The 25,825-nt window shown below is 34.8% G+C and overlaps 2 protein-coding genes across 2 annotated transcripts; both read right to left on the minus strand.

Moving 5' to 3' along the window:
• Positions 1-18,201: 18,201 nt before the first annotated feature.
• On the minus strand, positions 18,202-21,945 carry LOC116117444 (cleavage stimulating factor 64). Its single transcript, XM_031403466.1, has 7 exons — positions 21,793-21,945; positions 21,593-21,670; positions 20,146-20,184; positions 19,478-20,062; positions 19,304-19,396; positions 18,666-18,845; positions 18,202-18,569 (listed from the first exon to the last, which is right to left on the minus strand). Exons 1-7 carry the CDS (start codon positions 21,883-21,885, stop codon positions 18,444-18,446), a joined length of 1,194 nt encoding a protein of 397 aa, XP_031259326.1. The 5' UTR covers positions 21,886-21,945; the 3' UTR covers positions 18,202-18,443.
• Positions 21,946-23,152: 1,207 nt separating this feature from the next.
• LOC116117450 (NAC domain-containing protein 87) lies at positions 23,153-25,657 on the minus strand. Its single transcript, XM_031403474.1, has 3 exons — positions 25,362-25,657; positions 24,482-24,747; positions 23,153-24,084 (listed from the first exon to the last, which is right to left on the minus strand). The coding sequence occupies exons 1-3, from the start codon at positions 25,513-25,515 to the stop codon at positions 23,509-23,511; spliced, it is 996 nt and encodes a 331-aa protein (XP_031259334.1). The 5' UTR covers positions 25,516-25,657; the 3' UTR covers positions 23,153-23,508.
• Between the last annotated feature and the right edge of the window lie 168 nt (positions 25,658-25,825).

Consider the following 25,825-nt stretch of genomic DNA (forward strand, 5'->3'; position numbering starts at 1 on the left):
TTGATGGCACTTGATTCCCAACTTGATGTTTACATTTTGGATATTGACTCTAATGTCAAAATTAAGGGATTGAAGATCTTGCAAAAAGATTGTTGAAACCAAAAAGGGTAAAGTGTTTCCATTATTTATTTGTTGATGAAATTAACATTGATTCTACTCGTTGCCACTTCTAGCGTAGAGAGTACATTTTCAACAATAAATTTTATGAAGAATCGTTTGCGAAATAGAATGAGTGATCAATGGTTGAATAATAGTTTAATTGTTTATATAGAGAAAAATGTATTTGATAGTATTAATAATGAAGTCATTATATAATACTTTAAAAGATGAAATCCCGTCGAGAACAATTATAAATATATTAGTTAATGAGAATTTTATAAATACAAAATTTGTACTTATTTTAATTTAAAATTGTATTATTCTTCTAACTTTGACACCCCTATATTTCATTTTTGGCTATGTCCTTAAAGAAGACAGTTCATAAATGAAATATTTTTCCATTTGATAAATAACATAAATAACCATCTTAAGCTCATCATAATAAAATAAAGGTATCAATGTCATTTCAATTGCATCAAACAAAAAAATTCATCATCACAATTACAAATCTCATATCTCTTCTCCATCATCGGATCTCATTATCACCATTTTTAAATTCCCATAATTCATGGGATTAAAACTTACGATTTGAGTTTGTTGATTTGTGTCAATTTGGGGTTTAATTTAGGTGTTCAATTGGGATTCAAAGTGGAGGATATTACTTCGGGTGGTGTGCTAAAGTGGCAGTGGCGGGTAAGGTGGAGATGGGTGAGGATAGTTTTAATTTTTTTTATTTTCACTATTGATTAATAATTGTAATGTTATGGACATATATTAGTTTGTTTACTTTTAGAAATCAAATTTTCTATGTTACCTAAATATATATTTGTTTTACTTTATTTATTTGTATGTTTAGTTCTGCTCATTTTTTTAGTAAGAGTTGTTTACCGTCCGTCAATATAGCAAAACTCAATTATCATGGGGTTATTACGATGTTGATGTCACTTGTTCCTCCAACCTACAAAACCAAATGAAAGTCAAAAGGAGCCGACGAGGGTTTCGTGGGATCAACACCCTCAAATGCCTAAAATTAAATGTAAAAAGAAAACTTACCCCTTTTATATGGATCTAATTGGGTAATAACCATTTGTCTTTAAGTATATTTAGGGGAGTTAGTCGAGCCTAGCATCTCGAAGGTAGCTCGGGTTCGATTCGGTTCAAGTTCGAGCTCGAGCTGCTAGGGTGCACTTTTGAGTCAAGCCCGAGCCACCCATTACTCGGCTTAAGCGGCTCCAAGCCTACACGAGCTCAAAAGGACATATATGCATGTTTTACAAGTATGAGAGGGGTTTATGTAATTTTTTATTTTGCATGTAAATTATTTCAATTTAAAAAACCTTAACTTCTTTCACTGACTCAATCACTCCCCTTATCTTTTCTTCTTCTCTTTCCTTTTTCTTCACTTTCTTCTTTCTTCTTCTTCTCTATTTTTCTCCCCCTCTTTCTCTCCCCCTTCTTTCTTACACTAGATATCTACATCAGAGAGTTTTATAATAAAAGCAAAAAGCTTTATATTTCTTTTTTCTATCAACTTTCTCAGCAACCAAATAGAAGACTAGTTCCAATTTTATCTTCGTTGTTGACATCCTCAACATCTCTAGTGTTATTATTGTTCTGAGTTTGGGCAAAATTGGGTGAGTTAGACTCGGATATAGAGAACCTGATTATTGGTCGAGCTAAAAAAGCGAGTTGAATGGGTGAAATCTTATGGCCTGCGTTGAATTTGGGAGGAAAGAGAAGAAAATTGAACTGTCGGCTAGCCCAAGCTCGACTAGGATTTGAGTCGAGCTTGTTAGAGTAGGTGCCCTAGAGTCAATCAAATATTGTAGAATTGACAATTGACTCTTTGTAATAATGTTTATTTATCAATAAAATGCATATTCTTCTGTATCATGTAAATTATAATTGTGTGTATTGATATATGTCCTTAGGATGGTAGAACCGTGACGAGGGTATCAAGTGTTTCAAATCTTGATAGTGAGAACCTTATGATCACATATTGTGGCCATTCTAGAAATATCTGTAAACCCAATATTACTCTAACCAAGGACATAGATAATACGATAAGGGTATCATAGTGTTGAACGACACTATTGAAAGACAGTGACTGATCTCACTTATCAATGTTGTTTCTCGACAAACTGGTGCAACACATGGGTGCTTGCTGTAGGCAAGTTTACTGGACATACCCACTAGAGGATTTCATATGGATGGTAACCCCAGTGTCTATGGAATAAATCCTCTAACGAATGGTAGTGCATATGATCCTTAGACTTGAGATCATCGGAGCACCTTATGCATCGATTGGTGTAGTTTGATAATAGTCCAACATAATTCTATTTAGAGCTATCAGTATAGTAGTGATTGACTGCATTGAGGAGTGTATTAATACTATGGTGGATTGAGAAAAGATTCATCACTCTTGGGTACAGGAGAAGTTATCTCATTGTGCAATTAAGTATATGACAATGATACTAAATCTGTGGCCACAGTGGGATTGAGTTGTTGTTCAATCCAATTTATCATTCCGGTCATTGGTCCAGTAACTGAATACAAAGATATCGAGAATAACTGAGGTTGACACTATTTTTGTATCTCAGCCTCGATGAGATAATGTATGACAAAAGGATTTGATTGCAGGGTAACCATATCGTTGATAAGTAGCTTTTTCCCTGAATCTGAATCTATCAGGTGACCATGATGCCTTGCTGAGGGCCAATTTTGGTCTGTTAGTAGTGAGACGATTAATTGATGTTAATCGCAATACTACTTACTGCTGATATGATAAAGAGCCTATGGATCACACACCTAGAAGATAATTTAAGAATCAATTTTTGAAAGGGGTATTTTTGTCTTTTAGGACGAAATGATATTTTAGCTATCTCACAGTGCAATTAAATTTGTTGAGGTTGTTGCCTATATTTAATTTTAAAATTAAAATTAGTGAGATAATATTTAAATATATGTGCACATATATTTAAATGGATTATTATTGTTAATTAAATGTCAATATATTTTATATTAATTGATTTTAATAATAATAATTATTAATTAAATTTAAAATACCATTAATGGGGTGTTTGGTTGCAAAGGTGGATTAAGGTTGGAGCCCAAGACTATTTCTGAGTGGAATAGAGTTTTTAATTGTTGCACTATATAAGTGCAACTTGAAATTAAAAAAAAAAAAAAAGATATGATTATTCAATAAAATAAAACCCTAAACACCCTCTTCTCTCCCTCTTACGTTTTTGACATTAGTGGGGAGAAAATCTTTTTTCTCTTCTTAGATTCTTGAAGCCATCAAGTGGATCTAGCAAATCCTTTAATGGTTTTACAGATTATCTTCGTGTGGATGATGTAAGTGCGATTCTATTTTGAATCGAGAGCAAAATCAAATTAGAGACATTTAAAGGAACCTCCAAACATACGTAAGTATTCTAATCCTTGAATGGATTGTTTTTATACAAATTTGTTCGTTTACACTGGTTTCGTTTTAACATGTAAAGACATTATAATCATTGCCCAGATTTTGGGTTTAGAGTAATGACAGGTTCGGTTTTTGAAATAATTTTATTTTGCTTTTTTCGCTGTACGAATCTGATCATTTACTTATAGAGCTCAGCTCGAGCTCGGGCTCAAGCATGCCTTGGGGCTCAAGCTCAAGCCCCCACTTTACTTAGCTCGACGACTAAAATTTTTAATCAAGCCAAGCTCAAGCCCAATGGTGTGCAAGAATTTAGGGTAGAACCGAAATCGACAGGTACTCGAGGTTCTAATTCCTACGTGGAATTAGCCCTCGATTCTAGTTCTTGTCCACCAGTTTAAGACACCAAAACTAACCTGAGAACCGGAATTGAAACTAGAACCAAGATCCAAGTACCTAGGTTGGAACAGGTTTAAGAACCATTTGCTTACAGGGTGTAGCATTTACCATGCTTTCTAACACTCCACTAAACAGCACCCCCAAAGGCCCTCCAAACTTTAAAGCACTATTCTAAAACTCGGCCCGACCCGACGGGTTTAACTGGTCAAACTGGATCCGGGGCCTTCTCTAGGCAAGGTTACCATTTTCAACTATTCCCAAAATCTCTAACCTGATTGTCGACAAATGAGGGGCTACCAAGTGTCAGAGTTAGAGGGATCTTGTAGAATGGGTGGTGTTAGATTAAATTTTTACTCCGAAATTTAGCCAGAAAAATCAACCCAATCGCATACACCTGTACATGAGTCACAGGCAATGAACAATAAGCTACCAAGTGTAAGGGTTAGAAAGGTTTTTTAGAGTGGAGACTGGTGGTTCAGGTGGTGGTGTTGGATTGAAAATTTTCGTAGTTGGAATCAGCCAAAAAAATCAACTCATTTGCCACAATATACACGAGTCACGGCCAATGAACATGGAGCTACCAAGTGCCGAGATTAGAGAGTTTTATAGAGTAGAGGTCGATGGTGGTGTTGGATTGAATTTTGGCTGTCAGAATCAACATGAATTTGGCCGAAAAATTCAAAACCCTAAATGTGCAGTCAGATCAAACCTATAGAACCGATGCGTATTTGTCAAGTGTATTTGCAAGATTTCAAGCTTGTTGGATCACCCTTTGGTTGGGTGACACCCTAGGTCGAGTTCCAAAACACTACTTTAAAGCCTTCAATTTTCTGATCTATGGCTACAATTTTCCATACCTCGACGCTTGACCTATAATTCTTGAATGAACAACCTCCAAGACATGCATCTCCACTTAGATTTGGAACTTTTGTTTCTAGATCCACTTGCCTTAGCCTTTCCATTGGCAATTTCACTTCAGTCATAACCCTAACTCCCATCGTTTCTTGAGCTATCTTCAAGCTCAGATATGAAAATATGAAGATAAGAGAGAAAGAGTAAGAAAGCGATGAGAGAGAAAAAAATACTTCAAAGGTTCCTCAAACTGATATTATATTGTTTTCAAAGTATGTGTAATTTTTGTAAGAGTAAAGACATATTCCCACTCGAGGTTTAACGAAATCCCTAGTTGATATCCTTGGTTGAATTTAGTCTAGATTCTCACCCTTAAACTAACAATGTTAGTGACTGTTGGGTTCTGACACAGATGCAGCGACTGTAATTACCAAAATACCCTTGAACCACCCATTCCAAACCACTACCGTGTATTGCTTTTAGGCCAATTGGCCTGATTTTGTTGGCGTGGACACGGTCACTACCATCAGTTACCTCTCTCTTAGGATTGTCAGTCGAGCTGAGTCGCTTGCGAGTCGGCTCAGCTCAAGTCGCCTCGTTATTTACCAATGCTCGACCTAAGTTAACTAGAGCCGAGTCGACTCATCTTCTACTCACACTAATGGTCGAGCCGAATTCGAGTCTACCTCGGCTCAGTTTGACTAGGCTCGCGAGTATTTAATGGCTCGTTTGAGTTTTTATGTGATAAATATAAGTAATAGGTGTGTTTTGTTAATGGACACGCAAAAAGTTTAAAAATTTACAAATTACCCCCAAATCCCAATTAACCCAATTACCCAAATAGTAAAAACTATTCCCAAATTAAACTAAATTGCACAAACCCTATTTTCAATTTAACTAAACGCCTAGCCCTAAACTATCACCTTGTCAGCTTGATTCTCGTCGATTGTCGCTTCTCAGCTTGATTCTGTGTCAGCCACTGCTTCATCTTGATTCTCAGCACTATCAGTGCTCCAAAGGTTAGATTCTGGGTTTGCTTTGATTTTCATGTTTAGTGGTTATTTGTTGTTTGCTAAATAAACAATTAAGAAAGAAATAAGTTTCTTGACACTTCGAGGGGTCAAAGCCTCCCAATACAATAGTAAGCTGTAGATTTTCTTATATTCAATGCCTTTATTCCATGATAAAATATCATTTAAATACAAGATAAAAGCCAAACTAACTAAGCAAAAATAGGGAATAATGCTAACAACTCAAACGTAAACTTAAACAAGAAAAGCTAAAATGAAGGAACTAATTCCATGTTCAAAACAGTATGACGTGATCAATGTGGACTTGGTATTTTGATAAGTTTCCACATAACCATCTAACATCTCATCCCCTCTTACGAAGCATCCTCGTCCTCGAGGATAAAATCTGGAAAACTCTCTTAAATCAAATCACAAACCTCCCAAGTTGAGTCAGCTAGAGACAAGCCCTTTCAATGGACTAAAACCTTAGTCTTGCTTTTACAAACTCGTTGGTCCAACACAATCTAAGGAGAAGGAATGAGTTGGTCTATAGAATTAACTTCAGGGAGGACATCTAGCACTACATGATCAACACCAAGCTTCTTCTTAAGAACAGGGACATGAAAAACTAGATGTATTTTTGACAGAGTAGGCAATTTCAACTTATAAGCTACCTTGCCAATTTTTTCAATGATCTCAAAGGGCCCAAAATAATGAGCTGATAGCTTGTAGTTCTTCCTTAGAGCAAGAGAAGTTTGGCAATAAGGTTGGAGCTTCAAATAAACAAAATCTCCTACTTGGAACTCCCTCTCTGTATGCTTGACGTCATAAATTTTTTTCATTCGAGCTTGAGCCTTAGCCATACAATCTTGAACTTCAAGAGCATCTGGTCACGGGAAACAAGCTCTTCTTCTACTGTAGCCACCCTTGCTATTCCAAGAATATAACTCAACAATTGAGGAGGACTTCGACCATAGACAATCTTGAAAGGAGTTTTCTGAACAGTGGAATGCCAACTAGTGTTATAACAATATTCCACTCAAGATAACCAACATAACCACTCCTTTAGTCAAGAGCTAGTGAAGCAACAAAGATACATTTCGAGTGTTTGATTAACAACTTCACTTTGGTCATCCGTTTATGGATGATAACTAGAGTTAAAATTGAATGACGTACCATTTAAATGAAACAACTCCCTCCAAAATGCTCTTGTAAATGTTGGATCACGATCGCAAACTATCAACTTGGGAAGCCTATGTAGCTTGAATACATTGTCAAAAAATAATCAAGCTACTCTAACTGTTGTGTAAAGGTGGGAAAGTGGAACAAAATTGCATATTTTGACAAAACTGTCAACAATGACAAAGATAGATATTTTACCATTTGATTACGGCAAGCTGTTAACAAAATCCATTGAAATATCTTCCCATATTTGGGTTGGAATAGGGAGAGGTTGTAGGAGTCCAACAGTTGCTAGATGTTCCACCTTATGACATTGGCAAATGTCACAGCAGCGAATGAAGTCCTTGATTTGCCTCCTCATTGCTTGCCAATAAAAAATGTATTTAATCCTATGGAGTGTCTTCACATAGCCTCATGTGTGCTACCATGAAATTCATTGATAATAGAAAAAGTAAGCTTAGAATCAGAAGGAAGATATATGCGCCCTTTAAACAAAATAATCCCATCAACCATACACCATGGACCTAATGCCTCCCTTTGTTGAATTCATTCTTATAAGGCTTGGAGTGTAGTGTTAGCACTAACTTCCTCCTTTATTGCCTCCAACCAATGAGGTAGTAATTGAGTGAATGCATATAAGCTACTAAAATTTTCCTGTACCTCATGTCTCTTTGAAAGAGCATCAGCTAGTATATTTTCACCTCTCTTCCTATATTCTACCTTGAAGTCGTACCCCATTAACTTGTAGAGCCAGTGTTGTTGGGCACTTATCATTATCTTTTGAGACCATAAATGCTTCAAACTCTGGTGGTCAGTATGAACAATGAATTGCCTTCCTAAAAGATAAGGCCTCCATTTTCGAACTACAAGTACTAAGGCCAAAATTTCTTTTTTGTAAGTTGAAAGAAGAAGATTCTTTTCATAGAGATGTTGACTGAAATAAACAATAAGGTGTTCTTGCAACAAAATAGCACCAACTCTAATCCCGAAGGCATCACACTCAACAATGAATGGTTTAGAAAAATCAAGAAGAGCTAATACCAGAGCTTTAGTCATTGCAAGCTTGAGTTTTTGAAAGGCTTCCTCAACTGCCATACTCCATTCAAAAAAGTCTTTCTTCAACATATTTGTGAGAGGTGCAACTATTTTCTCATAATTTTGGATAAATTTGCGATAGTATCTAGTGAGGCCTAAAACCCACGCATGGCCTTCGGGTTTTTTGGATTGGGCCAAGTCATCATTGCCTCAATCTTAGTAGGATCAATAGCTACTCCTTGTCTGGAAATCACATGCCCCAAATATTGTATTTCTTTCTTCCCGAATTGACACTTTTCAAGCTTCACTCTAAGCTTGTTACTTTGTAAAGTGTCAAAAACAACTTGTAAATCCTTCACATTGTCATTCCAATTCTTACTATAAATAAGGATATCATCAAAGAACACCAAGACAAATTTACATAAGAAATTTTAAAATACCTCATTCATGAGTGATTGAAAGGTTGGGAGCATATGTGAGGCCACATGGGCCATGGCATCACCAAAAATTCATTATGTCCTTGGTGAGTTCAGAAAGCTGTTTTCTCAATGTCATCGGGATGAATTCTCACTTGGTGGTATCCCGAGCGAAGGTCTAGTTTGGTGAAGAATTGAGCTTCCTCCAACTCATCTAAAAGTTCATCAATTACCGATATAGGAAATTTATCTTTGACGGTATTTTTGTTCAAATCTTGGTAGTCAATACACATGTGCCAAGTTCCATTGTATTTTTTTTACCAATAGCACTGGTGAAGAGTAAAGACTGTTACTTGGCCGAATAACTCCCATAGCTAGCATTTCAACTACCAATTTTTCTATTTCATTTTTTTTGGAAGCATGGGTAGCGATATGACCAGATTGCAACTGGTCCATGCCTAGGTAAGAGATGGATGCGGTGGTCTTGGGGTCTTTGAGGAGGAAGATCATTAGGTTCTTGCAACACATCTTAATAATCATGCAAGAGTTGTTGCACTTGGAGAGATTCATGCTGCTCATTTCCAATTACTTCGTCTCTACCCACGAGTTTCAATAGTGCCCCACTTTGTGTTTTCTTTGGCCAAGTCACACTACTAGTAACCTTATTTTCTGGTTTACCGGTGCCTTTCAGAGTAACTTCTTTAAAGCCCCCAAAAAACTTCATTTTTAGTTTCTCGAAGTCCTATTGATTGGTCCCAATATCCTTAGCCATTGTGCACCTAGCACCACATCATACCCTTCAAAAGGCAATATAAAAAATTTAGTTGAAAATTTAACCTTTTGGAGTTTCATTTGCACTTGAGTGCATTTCCTAGGACTTGCTAATCTCTCCCCTAATGCCACCAAGACTTCCAATCTTCTATCAGAGTCAAGATGTAGTTTACTTGTTGAGCTATTCATGAACTTATGAAGTTGTGAGTACTACCTAAGTTGATTAAAACCATCACTGAATGACCTTTAAGACTTCCCCATAGCCTCATTGTCCTTGGTGCTTCAGCTCCTGACACTGCATGAAGTGATATGGTTGGAGCTGCATCAATAATTTCATCTTCGACTTCCATTATCAATTCATCATCTTTCTCGTCCCAACATGCCTCAATTCGAAAGAGCTTTGGGAAATTGTGTCATGGGTTGTATTTGTCATTACAATGGAAGCACAATCCCTGCCTTTGGTGTTTTACAAGTTCAACCAGCGTCATCCTCTTGGTTGTTGCATTTGTTGTATTACATTCTTGAGGCCCTATAGCAGCTCGTGTTGGGTTCACTGGTCGAGCAATTGGAAGAACATATCTGTTATGTGTGAGGTTGCGACTTTCATATAACTTTGTCAATCCCACCGCCATGGTTAGTGTAGAAGGCCTATTTGCTTGCACGTCGGTTTGAAGTTTTCTTTCAAGCCTATGATGAAACAACTGACTTTCCTAGATTAAGAGAGAGATCCAACTTTGGCCAATGTTCTTTCAAATATGCTTTGGTATTCAATTACTGAGCTAGTTTGCCATAAATTGATGAGTTCACTAAACGGGTCTTCGAACTGATTTTGACCAAAATGAGAGAAGAACCCATTTCTAAAATCCTCCCAAGTGACATAAAGGATTTCTTGTTCCAATGTTTGGAACCACAGTTAGGCATCACCCTCCAAGTAAAATGATGATAGCTCCACCGTTTATGATTTAGCAATGTCATGAAGCGAAAAATATTTCTCTGCCTGACTCATCCAGGTAACTGGGCCGTCTCAACCGTCATACCGAGGGAAATCGAGCTTTATGGTTCTTGGAATGAAATTCATGCTAGAGCTTCCTCCCTTAGAAGAATGTCCACCCAATATAACAGCAGAACCTTCACTGGTTTCATTGAAGTTCTTGCCACATAATTGTTGGCTCATCTTCTCCATTTGCTCAGTAACATGTTTGAAAAGATCATTTTATCCATTAGAGAGAGATTTAAGGCCCTCATCCAGCTTCTTCACCTGCTCTTTCAAATCCATAGCCTAGCTCTAATACTAACGATGATACACTCACTTTTGCTAAATAAACAATTAAGAAAGAAATAAGTTTCTTAACACTTCGAGAGGTCAAGACCTCCCAATACAACAGTAAGTTGTAGATTTTCTTATATTCGATGCCCTTATTCCATGATAAAAGATCATTTAAATACAAACCAAAAGCCAAACAAACTAAGCAAAAACTAAGGAATAATGCTAACAACTCAAACATAAACTTAAAAAAGAAAAGCTAAAATGAAGAAACTAATTCCATGTTCAAAACAGAATGACGTGATCAATGTGGACTTGGTATTTTGATAAGTTTCCACGTAACCATGTAACATTTTACTTTTGTGAAAGTATGAATGGTGTGATTGTTTCTGTTAGCCTTGGAAATATAGTTACTTTGATGGTGCACGCTAAGTGTTTGATGTAATGCCACTGAAATCTGAGACTAGAAACAAAGGTAGATTTGTGAGGTGTTTGAGAGGCGATTTTGTGATTACAAGTACTACATGTGGCTAGGGACGGACCTAGACCCCTTGAGAGTAGGCTTAGGCCTGCCTTCAACTTTTTTAAAAAAAAAATTTGAAAAGTTTTTTAAAAAAGTTAAAAGTTGGATTTTGTCCTTTTCATATTCAACTTTTTCATTCCCCAATTCCCATCTTCCCTTTTACATGACAACGCTACCTCAAGAAATTTAAAAAATCCCAGGTTGAAATTCCGCCTCTCAACTTCTCTCACTCACATCTCCTAAGTCCTGACTCTTGAGTCCTGACACTATCCTCACCCTCAGAACTATAACAAGAAATATTGGTAATTTGGTATTGTCTTTGGCTATTTGCCCTTGATTTTTCATTGTTTCTGATTAAAATGTTGCATTTCTTTTTAAAGCAAAAATTGGGACATCATGATTGGGGTAAATTGATGTTGCATTTCTTTCTTTATACTCATTGTCTCATTGGGATTCCCAATGAGTAAAAAGAAAGTGATTCCTAATTTGGGAAGGTATGGTGATGCCATGTTGGGCATTTAGGAATGTTGGGCATTTAGGAATTGGGAATTAGGAGTAGGAGATACTTTGGGACTAAATAAAGGAACTCATTGGATGCAATTAAATGTATGGTAAATTGTTTGTGTTGTTGGAAAATTCGAAAGAGAAAAAAATGACTGTAAACCCATTGGGAGTAAACTACTTGGAAATGCAGATACTTCTATTCATATTTTGTCTTCTTTATTAGAGTTTACCAAATAGAAAAGATACGTGTGTTAAAATATGCATTTAATTATCACATCTACATTATAGTTGTTGCCTTGTTAGGCTATGGGTTGAATTCACCAAAACTATGTTATTTGTTTTAATTGTTTACATGTATTGGTTTGTTCATGTATCTTATTCAAGAGAAAGTTAATTAAGTTGCTAGATTAATTAGGTTTTTTTTTTTTTTTTTTTTTTTTTTTGTCTGTTATTTTTGGGATCTCATTTTGGTACTGACTCATTATATGTCTATTGGATTTGGAATCAAAAGCATTAACAAGCAAGAATTGTTCCAAATATATTTGTACAAATAAGATTATAATATCCAATTATTTCAAGAGATTGAAGAAACAACAAAAAATATTGATGAAGACTCTATTGATATTGAGGTTAATCAAACCTCATTAGAAGAAGAGGCTCTACAACAACGACAACAACACCAAGTAAAAGAAGCTCAACCTTCAAACGGGGTGTTCAATTTAGATGAGCTTGAAACTGACCCAGGATTGAGGATACCAATTAACGAGCTTTGTCGTACTGACAAACAAAAAGAGGAAGTTAGAAGAGCATACTTGTTGAAAGGTACTTGCCAAACAAAAGAGCATAATTTTCCTTTCACTCCTTTTGGAGATAAAAAGCGTAGGTTTATATCATAGTAGTATTAAGAAGGTTCAAGTTGGATGGAATATAGTGTGGCAAAAGATGCAATCTTCTGTTTGAATTGTTATATTTTCAAACCGAATCATGGTGACCAAGCAGGGGGTGAAGTTTTTGTGTATAAGGAATTTAATAATTGGAAAAATAAAGCAAAAGTGAAAAAACATGTTAGTGATTATTCTAGTACTCATAAACAATGTCATGCCAAGTGTGTTGATTTGATGAACCAAAGGCAACACATCAATGTAAATCTTGCTTGCGTGTCGAATAAGGGCAAATTGGACTATCGCATTTGCTTGAATGCATCAATTGATTGCATTAGATTCATTTTACATCAAGGATTAGCATTTTGTGGTCATAACAAGTCGATTGAATCTAAAAATCAAGGTAACTTTATGGAACTATTGAAGTTTCTATCCAATCACAATGATGACATAAAGAAAACTGTGTTGGGAAATGCTCTGAAAAACCATCAAATGATGGCCCCCAAAATCCAGAGGCAACTAACTAGTGTTTGTGTTCATTTGATGACCAAGAAAATTATTGCAGAAATTGTGAGAGATAAACAACTGTTTTCTTTACTAGTTGGTGAATCTCATGACGTGGCAGTGAAAGAACAAATGACTATTGTTTTTCGCTATGTGGACAAAATAGGTTGTGTTATTGAACGTTTTATTGGGATTGTACATGTTAAGAATACTTCTGCAAAGTCATTGAAAATTGCAATAGAGGCCTTTTTTGTAAAGTATGGATTGAGTTTGACAAGTTTATGGGGGTAAGGTTATGATGAAGCAAGCAATATAAGGGGTGAGTTCAATAGTTTGCAGACTTTGATATTGAGAGAAAATAAATCAGCTTTCTACGTTCATTGTTTCTCTCATCAACTCCAACTGGCGCTAGTCAAAGTCGTAAGTAAACATTCGGCATTGGGTGAATTTTTTTAAACTCTTTCTATGTTAACAAACACTGTAGCAACATCTTGCAAGCGTAGAGATCTTCTACGTGATAAACAGTATGAATATGTGAAATTTTTCATTTCTAATGGTGATCTTCAAACGGGACGTGGTTTGAATCAAGAATGCACTATTAAACGATCAGTAGATACATGTTGGGGTTCACACATAGGGACAATTCATAGTGTCATAAACTTATTTTCTTCTGTTGTTGGTGTGCTCGGAGTGATTGAGATTGAAGGAGATGATTAGCAAAACAAAAGTCAAGCAAGGACTTTATTACGAATCATGGAGAATTTTGAATTCATCTTTTTGTTATTCTTAATGAATTGGGGATCACATATGAACTGTCACAAGCATTACAAAGAAAAGATCAAGATCTTCTTAATGCCATGCAGTTTGTACAAATTTCGAAGCGTTGATTGCATAAATTGAGAAATGAAGACACTTGCTTCGACATATTGTTGAAAGAAGCTTATGATCTGTGTAAAGATAATGACATACCAATCCCGGAGAACATGGAAGATAATTTTGGGAGGACAAAATGGGGATTGCGCCAATTACGAATAAACATCATTTTAAAGTGAAAGTAATATACACAGTTTTAGATAACATTCAAGAAGAACTCAATAATCGTTTTGATGAAGTAGATATGAGGTTGCTTCAGTGTATGGCATCTCTTGATCCAAGTAACTCTTTTGCTGCATTTAACAAAGATAGATTACTTGAGTTTGCAAAGTTCTATCCTGCCGATTTTCCTCAACACGATATTTGGTTGCTTGATAAGCAACTTGAAAACTATTATGAGGATGTTAGCACCAACGCCAGTTTCACTCATGTTGATGGGATTGCTGATCTTGCAAAAAAAAATGGTTGAGTTTAAGAAGGATGTTGCTTACGACAAAGTTTTTTTGCTTATTAAATTAGTATTGGTTTTGCCCGTGGCTACTGCAACAGTTGAAAGGGTGTTCTCTGCAATGAATCTTGTTAAAAATACTTTGCGTAATCGAATGGGAGATGAGTGGATGAACAATTGCTTAGTAGTTTACATTGAAAATGAAGTTTTTGCTACAATTCAAAATGAAGATATCATTGAACATTTTCAGAACATAATGAAGCGGAAAATCGTGTTAAATTGAAGATCTTCGGGTATACTATTCTAGCTTGCTTTCATTTTTAAATAATCAATAATCAATATTCATATTATTTAGATCTTTAAGTATACCATTTTAACTTGATTTTTGGGTCAATACGTAGAGGATGTGTGGATTTTTAATCTAGACGGTTGAGTTGGAATGTTAATTTCTGGATATGGATTTGGAGTGATTATAATCCATCTCTTTGTAAACCTTTGTGTATTTTACTTTTGTTAGAGTTGTGATTGAGCTCTAAATTTGTGTAAAATATTTTTGGTGGATTTGTGATTGTTGTAAACTCTTTTGATTATATTGGATTTAAGTGGATTGTTAGATCCCTATGGTTTTTTGTATCTCTTCACATTGAAGAGGTTTTTCCACGTAAAAAATTTCTTGTGCTTCCTTATGAATTGGATGTTATTTTCTTGTGTTTTCATTAGTTGATTGGCAAACAATGGTGGAGCCATGGGGCCCCCCGGGCAAAAATCCTGGGTCCGCCACTGCATGTGGCTGAGATGGTTGATTGTATTGGGAGTGAGTCTGGTGGCTCTACTGGTGCCTAATTTTGCAGAATTTTTATCACTAGTGTTGTGTGCTGAGATTTCTGTGTGCTGGGATGGTTGATTGTATTGTAGTAGATTTGTGGGGAGTAGTGTGTGCTGTGTGCTGGGATTTGTGTGTGTTGTGTATGCTGACTTGCTGAGATGGTTGAATGTCTTGTGGTAGATTTGTGGGGAGTAGTATGTGCTGTGTGCTGTGTGATTAATTAATATTATGAAAACCTTTTGATTCGGCTTCCTGATTGCCATAAAATAATGCCTTGATTAAGCTTTTGTTTAGCAGTCAAAGAATTATAGTTTAACCAACCCTGGCGGTATCAAAGAAATAATTTCAAAATATTAGAATAAGATTTACAAAGTTGACAAAGCAAACAAAATTTTAATTAGACTTTTTATTTGCTTTGTACAGGTATGGGCCCATCATTGACATCCACTAGCCAGCCGACATTGGATGATTTAACTCCCCATAACTCGAATGATGAAAGAATGAATACGCAACCAAGTGTTAGTAGCCCAGCGATTATAATTTAATGCATATTTAAAGATTAATAGAAAAACCGAGAAGAAGAGAAAATATATATAATATAATAGAAGTTTCTTAATCAATAAAATAGCATTAAATTATAGAAGAAAATTAAACAAAAAAAAAATATAAAACCTAGAAAATCATCCAAGAAAATTGAAATTCCACATGATCAATACTGAAACCAAAATCAAGAACAGAAATCACAAAATTAACTAGTTTGAAAGAAATAAGACGAAAATATATAGGAAAAGTAACAATCTAAAAATTAGATAAAAATATATAAAACCTAGAAAATCATCCAAGGAAATTGAAATGCCACATTATCAAGACTGATGTAACCAAAAAATAAAGAAAAAAAATCACAAAATTCACTAGTTTGAAAGAAGTAAGACGAAAAATAAGAACAGATATTAGAAAGAATAGAGACGAAGCCTTGGTTTGTGCTTTAATCACTGAGAGATTTCCACCGACCCTGTAGAATAAATGGTTATCCGTTATAGAGCTCTGTGGGTTTTTATAGAGACCACTTGGTCATATTTCAAATGTTTTTGTTATTTTATAATTACACTTGGCTCCAGTGATTTTTCAAACTATCATATACATTCTATATAATAGTCTAAGCACCTTTCAAAAATTATTTTAAAATTTAAATTTTGAATGCCTTGCTTGATAAACCATAGGGATGTTTCTTTCTCTTAAAAAAAACATAGGCTACTGGGATATTACAAAAACATTATAGGTCTATTATATTTCCCTATTTTTGGTTAAATTTAATAAATCACTTAATATTTAAAATGATATCGATAACATTAACGTAATTGTAAAGTACCACGTGGGTCATTGTTATTAAATTTAAATTTACTGTCTATTTATAATCATCCATCCTATAAAATTCAAAATTCTGACTTTAACAAATAATGAGGATGTTTATAATAGTTTTAAGATTATACTTTTATAGAGTGTAAGTGTGTAACCCCGAAACAAACTAATTTTTTTTTTTAAAAAAAATAAAATCAAAGTTTTTCTTTTGTTTAGGGTAATATTTTATAAAACTAAAAAACCCCATTTTAGTGATCCAAGGGGATTAAAATTTAAATGCATTTGCCATTAAATTTTGGTTAGTAGAGAAATTTGATTCTCTTATGAAAAAGAGTGATTAAAATTTTAATACACTTCCTTAATTATTTTTGGTTTAATTTTTCTGGCCCCTAAGAGATTAGACAGTATTAGCAACGCACCGATTATTGGAAACCGTCTAATACCTCCCTGCCGTTACTAAAATTTCCATTAAATTTAACATTTAAAGGGTAGAATAGTCTTTACAATCAGGTGATAGTTAATAAAAAAAAAATATTAAAAAAAAAACCATTAAACCGAAAAACAAATAAATAAACAAAGTAATTAAACTTGAATATAATTCAGAGAACNGACTGATGTAACCAAAAAATAAAGAAAAAAAATCACAAAATTCACTAGTTTGAAAGAAGTAAGACGAAAAATAAGAACAGATATTAGAAAGAATAGAGACGAAGCCTTGGTTTGTGCTTTAATCACTGAGAGATTTCCACTGACCCTGTAGAATAAATGGTTATCCGTTATAGAGCTCTGTGGGTTTTTATAGAGACCACTTGGTCATATTTCAAATGTTATTGTTATTAAATAATTACACTTGACTCCAGTGATTTTTCAAACTATCATATACATTCTATATAATAGTGTAAGCACCTTTCAAAAATTATTTTAAAATTTAAATTTTGAATGCCTTGCTTGATAAACCATAGGGATGTTTCTTTCTCTTAAAAAAAACATAGGGTACTTGGATATTACAAAAACATTATAGGTCTATTATATTTCCCTATTTTTGGTTAAATTTAATAAATCCCTTAATATTTAAAATGATATTGATAACATTAACGTGATTGTAAAGTACCACGTGAGTCATTGTTATTAAATTTAAATTTACGGTCTATTTATAATCATCCATCCTATAAAATTCAAAATTCAGACTTTAACAAATAATGAGGATGTTTATAATAGTTTTAAGATTATACTTTTATAGAGTGTAAGTGTGTAACCCCGAAACAAACTAATTTTTTTTTTTAAAAAAAATAAAATCAAAGTTTTTCTTTTGTTTAGGGTAATATTTTATAAAACTAAAAAACCCCAGTTTAGTGATCCAAGGGGATTAAAATTTAAATGCAATTGCCATTAAATTTTGGTTAGTAGAGAAATTTGATTCTCTTATGAAAAAGAGTGATTAAAATTTTAATACACTTCCTTAATTATTTTTGGTTTAATTTTTCTGGCCCCTAAGAGATTAGACAGTATTAGCAACGCACCGATTATTGGAAACCGTCTAATACCTCCCCCGCCGTTACTAAAATTTCCATTAAATTTAACATTTAAAGGGTAGAATAGTCTTTACAATCAGGTGATAGTTAAAAAAATAAATAAATGAAAGCAACCATGAAACCCAAAAACAAATAAATAAACAAAGTAATTAAACTTGAATATAATTCAGAGAACTCAAAGATGGTAAGAGCAAGAAATATTATGCAATTGTGAACTCAATGGTCTGCCTACAGTAAACTACACTAAGCAACCGATCAAATTTCATAACTAAATAAATTGATTGCGACTTAAAAACAGGATTGAATATGAAGGAGATTAAAAGAAAATATCATCTGAGAAATCACGGTATGATACAGAATTGACAGAAATACAAAGCAACCAAATACAAAACTTTCTTCGGAATGTGGAGGTGTGATTTTTCTAGAATATAATATCCAATCTACTTCAGACGATCGTTTCTGGCAGCCATCCACAACTAATTTGCAAAATGTATAGTTTAAAAAGGTCCTACTCTTTCCAAACAAATGAATTGCAGTAATTTCATTGGCGTAGAATCTGCTGTAGCTGAAGCACTTGGCTTCTCTGCTCTGGGGGCAAGAGATTAATCTGTTCCGGCGTCAAGCTCATGACCTGCTGAAGTAGTGCCTTCTCCATCTCAGGACTCAACTACACATTGACCAGGACAAAAATCAAAATGCTGATTATGGAAATTAGTGGCATCAATAGTGGTTGACATGAAATTTGAAAGTTCAGATAAGTTACCGATGCAGGTCGAGGAGGTTGATTGCCTGGGCCCATCTGACCCGGAACTACTGATGGTGGTCCTGGAAGTTGCGTCATTGCTGAATTGTCTGAGGGACCAGACATCCAAGGTCCTCTATCTACTTTCATAGAATTTCCGACTTGATTGCCAAACTCTGTCCCCAGATGTGAACCTCCAGCCTATTAAGCATCGAGAAAAATTAGAAATTTTCAAGGTACAATAGTCATCTGAGTGTCATGAATTAAATCAAATTGAAAAAATTATTAAGTCTAGACGTCACAACACAACAGTCAATAAAAATAGTAAAAGAAAAATTATTGATTGCATCAAAAACATCGGATAAAAGTAGAGGTTTGTACTCTATCCATCGCAAAATTACAGTCCACATTTCTGATTTTAGCTATTTAAAAAATTGCTAAAAAACAAAAGAGTATGATTCATAAAGAGATAACAGAAGGGTCATAATTATACCCATAAATGTAAAATTAAAAGAACAATGTATTGTAACTATACTAAAATATTTCTCCACTGTCAAAAGTCAGTCAGAAAGCCTGGCAAACCTAAACTTTCAGCATAGTTAACCAACCACATGGAGAATGAATCAATTGATATAGGATACCTAATAGCACATACATACCTGATACAATGATTGAGGTGGCGGTTGACTTGGAAGTGGTGGTTGTCCCTGCTGGAATGAAAGCCCCATGCTTGATGGAGGTTTGGTACCTGACTGGAGAGTTTAAAATAAAATATTCCAAATAAGTTTACAAGTGATACACCTGAAATAACTATTAACAAATATTCAACCTACATGATACATAGAAGATTGTGAGGGATGATTTTGAGCACCAGGGTGTTGGAAACCCATATTGGGCCCCATTTGGGGCGCATATTGATGATGGAAAGATGGAACTGAAGATGGTCTTGGTTGGGGTGGCAATGGTGGTTGCAATGGAAGATGAGGAAGTCCTGTTGACTGTAATTGTTGTGGCAATTGGCTGGAGGCAGTGGACATTTGGGGTTGATGAAGTGAAGGTGGCTGTGAAGCAGAATGATGAGCAAGTGGAGGCATATTTGAGACTTGAGAGGATTGTGGAAGTGACATTGGCGCCACTGGAGGATTCAGATGTCCCTTAGGCTGCTGTGGCATCTGTGCGGCATGTGAATGCATTGGCTGAGGCTGAAGGTTAACAGCAGGAATAGATGTAGATGAGATAGGCATAGCAGGTTGGTTCTGGTGTTGCTTTCTTATTGAAGTTTGGGTCTGAGATGCACTTGTTTGGTCCAGCAAACCAGCTTGACTAGGCAAAGAGTGTGTAGCCTGGATGTTTGACTGCTGAAGTGGCTGTGCTGATTGCTGAGAATGCTGCACTGGCGGTGGCTGGATGCTCGGAACCTAAACACAACGAAATTTAGGAAACACACAGATGCACCAATGTAAACTGGTGGAGAAAAAATTAGATAAAGACCAAAGCGTACCACTTGAGGAGGCTTTACCATGCCAAGCATAATTTGTGCCTGGTTAAACAGCAAAAATCACAGAAATTTTGGTCAACAATCAATCACGTTGCCAGTTAAATACAACCAAGTCAATATGTAAACCAATTCCTTATCAAAATAAGTAATATTTAAAGCAACTAAACAATCAGTAATCTGTTTTAAATTATTTTCATCTTCTCCACCAAAATAAAAAAAAATAGAGCATCATTAACAACTAATTAGCATGGTAATAAATATCATCCATGATCTGAAAAACAAGGCTACAGGCACTGCAATGGCAAAAAGATGAGTCATGCCAAAATCTCCTTACATCATTTTCAGTATCCCATAGTTACCTGGTTACCAGGCCTAAATTTTCATCCAAAAAATTCACAATACTTTCTCATAACAAACGTTCCATCAGATAAGTAAGACATCCCAGATCAAAGAAAATCCCTACAAATATGCAACTATCTTCTTTTTCTTTTCTTCTTTTAAATGCAATTTATTGCCAGCACTCAGCAACACTCCATCAGTGAAAATGAATGGACAAAAACTTACAACTTCAGCAGAAAGAAATGGTTATGCAAGCATAAACTCTATACACCCTCAGCCATTCTTCTTATTACGTGACATCAGGAAAATAATTTTTTTCTTTGATAAGGCATTGCTAATATATCTACAAGCATTTGCTTGGTAAAACTTGGCACTTCAAAGAATTGTCATCTAACTCCAGATTGACTCAGTCCATTCCTTGAAAGCTGAAATGCTGGGTTTGGGAATGAAAAGAATCCAATCAAACAATAACAATAGAACCTCCATTACATGAAGGCCAGTATAAGCACATTCATAGAAGACAAATTCAACCCAGCTAACCACCACTTTTGCTAGAATGAGCACCTTCAAAACCAGAATGAACCTAAACTGGATAAAAGTCTGGAAACATGTTCTAAGGTAAAAACTAAAAAATTAAGTAAAATGCCATAATGCAACCAGATGATCATGGTTGAAGAAAACTAGAATAGCATAGTCAACCTCAATCTCAAACAATAGGCCAGAAACAAGACTTGATTTTATTTTATTTTTTCACTTCCTTTTAGCACAATTTCTTTGTAACGTTAATATCCATACTGCATCCCCTCCCAATTCAATTTCAGACTAGAGTATATTTGCAATCTAATAAAATTATCACGATATCCAATCCTTAAATTCAAGTATAATCTCAAATTTTAGGAAATAAATAACACAATTTATCAAAATAAAAACTAAAAACACAAACCAAACCCTAATTAGACAATATTTCCACGCTAACAAATAAAATAGAATTTACACAGTAGGCAGCACTTAACAAGCAAACACGATTAAAAAAAAAAAAATAATCAAATTGATATGGCGTTAAAAGCGCAAAATATGGAAGCAATTTAAAGAACGAAAATATAATTGAAACCTGAAAAAGAGCTTTCGTCAAGAGAGGGTTTTGAATTAGAATCTGCCTCGCTTGTTGCTGGTTCTGTTCGATCAGAGTCTACATTCACCAAACACAATAACGAAAACAAAAACATTAGGAGCGTTTTTTAACGTTTAATATTGAGGTGCTGTTTGGGGGAAAAGAAAATTGTGGAAAAGAGAGAAAGTGTTGGTGTGTGCCTTCATCTGAGACATAATTTCGTAGAGCTGGTTCTTTGACATTCCGGCGAAGTTCGCCGGTAGTCCGTCGCCGGCGACTTGCTTTCCCGCCATTGTCTGAGTCTGAAAAAGCGAGTGTGAAAGACAGTGGTCTGATTAATTGGGATTTGATGAACTTAATCGAGATCGTGTTGCGTACTTGCGTCTTTACGAATTGGTAGACTCGGATCAGTAAATCGGGTTCGGACTCTTACAGCCCCAACTGAAATGGGCTTATCTGGGATTTTATTGGGCCAAGTCCATTTAGGCTCTTGCCGGCCCAACCAATTTGATAGCTTCGAATATTCATGGTCTATTTGTTTAAATATTTTTAACTATCATTTTCATACTATTTTCAAAATACCTATTGTTTCCCTCTGAAAATATTATTATATTTTCTTCAACTACGTTTAAACCTCTTAATTTTATTAATTTAACTAAACACCCCTAAAACAAAAAGTTTAAAAATTAATAAAAACACTCTCACCCACTCACATTTACCAGATTCTGACCCCCACCGTCAAAAAACGGTTAGACTACTGATTGGATATGACCAGTAGTGCGTCGATCTATCATTTTCTGGTCAGAACCACGGCCAGATCGTTGGCCATAGCTGGTCGTCAACGATGGCCAAGATATAGTCAAGACGACCATATCTTTGGTCGTCATTGACCATCAACGACGGTTATATCTTTGGCCGTCATTGACGACTAAATATGGCCAGAGTCACGATGGATCTGGCTGGAAAAAACCATTTCAGTGCACAACCAACTGGATTTGGCCGGTCGTGCGCCAATACGGCGACTCCAACCACCCTCTGGCGATGATGGTCAGCTGTCGAAATTTAATTGATGGGTTGAGGTGTTTTTGTAATTGTTAATTTTTAAATCTTATCTCGTTATTTCCACCAAACTCTAAAAATATAAAAAATAATATCCAAAATACTAAAACAAAATATTTTTAAAGAGTATTAAATATTTCTTATACTAATCATTGTATAATAAATAAATAAATAAAAAGTTGTTCTATATTTATTCATATGAAAACTAATTAGTCATATTAAGTTTAATCTCTTCGTCACGTTATGTTAGGTCAATTTGTATAGAAGAATTTATCAAAGAAAATGTCGAGAATTTGAGAGAAATTAAGGAAAAAAAACAAGTTTCTTATATATTATGAGAATGGAAGAGGAAGAATTTATCAAACAAAATGTCGAGAATATGTGTTGAAAGTAATATATTATTATGTTAGAATTCTAACTTAATAATTATAATATCATTGATGTTATAATGACAAAATAAGAGAGAGTGAATGCAATTCGATCTTTGGACTAATAAACCGAAATACCCAACAAGGTTTTTCCTCTGTTGAGATCTTAATTAACATTGAGCATATGAACATAATTAACAGTAAACCAAATACAGACCCTGTACTTCTTGATATTCAACTACAATTTAACAGTTGATCGAACATAAACAGCACGACATAATAATAAACCTAGCTAGAAGATTGAAACACATCTATTTACTACAACATTATTACAATATTTATTCTAGTTTTTTTGTTGAAATTAAAAAGGCTTAATCAAATTAGCACGATCGATCTTGAGTCACATCAATCCGTTTTCACTCGGTTGAAGAAGATTGACAGAAAAGAAGTTTACACAACAGCATGTTAGTTCAACTCGCTCTCTCTTTTTCACCAAATGGAGTCCAGATTAAACGGTTGCTCCGGCTGTGATTGCTGCGGCAGAGAATTATCTAATACCTTAGAAGAAGAAGAAGCTTGAAAATTCGAATTTAAATGATCACATTCAAACCTAGAAATCCCTTGTGGCAGCGGCTGAATTAACGAGTTATGATCACTACTCGTGGCTTCTCTCGCTTGATTATAAGTACTCCTCAGTTGCAATGCCTTCAAAAGCAAGGAATTCATCGACAAGTTCGGGCTCAGCAAGCTTGAAGGCCACGCCAGTGATGGAAGAGTTGTGGCGGCTTCCCTTGCCGCAGCCCAATTCATGTTTAAGTTGTGAATGTTCATGTTAAGATTAGTGTCAGTGTTGTAACTTTGAGTTGGAATGTTACTATTGAAGCCACTTGGTAAATTTGCCATGGTGTTTAGATTTGGTAACTGATCGATGTCTCCAAACTCATTGACCATTGAGTTTGTATCGCATGGAGATCCCAGAGATGGCTGTGAGGATTGTTCTTGTTGGGGTTTCTTCACTGCTGATGAATTACTCTTTTGGAAAATCCTACAAACTACCCATTCCTCCTGTAAGAATAAGCACAAAAAATTCCATATAAGATTAACCAAATAACTATTGGAACTATATAATTTGAAATATAGGTAAATAAAATTTCTTACATCAGATTAAACATATAACCAATCAATTATAAAGTGTCATGTTAACATATATGACATACACTCGTCTTATAATTGGTTATCATATATCTTGAAAGCATTAATCTTAAGGTTGTAGGTAGGATTTTGAAGATGATAATGTTTAATTTTAGAGAATAATTGAGGAGATTGTACTTTGATAATTCAATTCATTTCTACTCTTTGGAGATAGGTTCTCTCTCTTGAAAGTGTCGAAAGTTGACATGACTTTCTCAAATTTTTCTTGCAGAAATTTATAAATATTAATATAAGTGAAACGTTGATATACCTTAATGGATTTGAAAGGATGTTTGTTTTCTAGCCTGTATTCATGCATAACCCAATTGCTTTTCTCACCCTTGGGAGCTCTACCCTTGTAAAAAACTAGGGTTTTCTTCATTCCAACAAGAACTCCACCCCGAAATATTTCTTTATCTTTCCCTGTGGTTTTCCAGTAGCCGGCTACAGTGGCTCGATTGGTTCGAAGTCCGGTAGGGTATTTTCGGTCTCTCATATTGAAGAAATACCATTCTTTCTCCCCCATCGAAGCCTTGCCTGCAACAATATTACAAATATATATTCTCAGTCAATCACTGTCTCTGGCCACCCAACATTAACAGCACCACCAAACAACAAATGGAAACTCTTTGGTTCTTGATATACTATTCATAAAAGCGTATCCAAAATATTCATTTATATACAATATTAATATTCATTACATTCAATTAATTTATCAACGTGGAAAAGCTAATTTTTAGCAATGCAGATTTTTACAAAAAAATTAGAAAAACATATCTGCAGAAACAGATATTTCAAGAAAACTTATTGTATTTTTGAATTTCCTCTTTTTCCCAAGAGAGAGAATAATAAAAGATAAAAAGACTGAGAAGAAAGAGAAAAAGAAACATAGCATTGGCTTAAAAGTTGAATGAAACCTAAACAATTAATATTCAATACAATAATACTGTTACTAATTAAGAAGAAATTCAAGGGTATAAAATTCCACAGTTTGCTAAGAACATGAAACGAAGTCGATCCTATAACGGAAACAGATGTAAAACATCAGAATTCAGGAGGTTAAACCACATAAATCAACCATATTCAAACAATAAATTAAAGACAGAAAAATTCTGAGGAAGAATGAAGATTTAAGCTATAGCTATAGCTACCTGGAAGGTCCCAAGGTTCACATTTGTTGAGATCAACATCTACAATTGCTTTGGAGGTGAAACTGACATCAGAAACTTTTCTTGTTAGATAATAAGTAATGAGTTCTTCATCTGTAGGATGGAATCTAAACCCAGGAGGGAGATTTTCCTCCATTTTTTTCGACAAAATAGACTCGGAATTCTGGAAGGAGAAAAGTAACCAGAATCCCAATTACGGACGATGCTTAAAAATAATAGGCTTTTGCAAAATCAACAAGCTAAGATGGATGAGGTATTAATGGTGGTGTGTACTTTCTGTTGTATAACTCAAATCAACCTTGAAGAAGAAGCTGCAGCTATGGGTTAGTCTTTTTTTAATCCTGATAATTACAGCTAACACTTTGACAAAGATGGTTCATTGAAAATATTGATATTCTTAGTTGTTTAACTTACCAAAATGCCACTACTGTGCATCAGCTGAATTT

This window comes from Pistacia vera, unplaced genomic scaffold, assembly GCF_008641045.1.
Source record: "Pistacia vera cultivar Batoury unplaced genomic scaffold, PisVer_v2 Contig81, whole genome shotgun sequence".
Taxonomy (NCBI): Eukaryota; Viridiplantae; Streptophyta; class Magnoliopsida; order Sapindales; family Anacardiaceae; genus Pistacia; species Pistacia vera.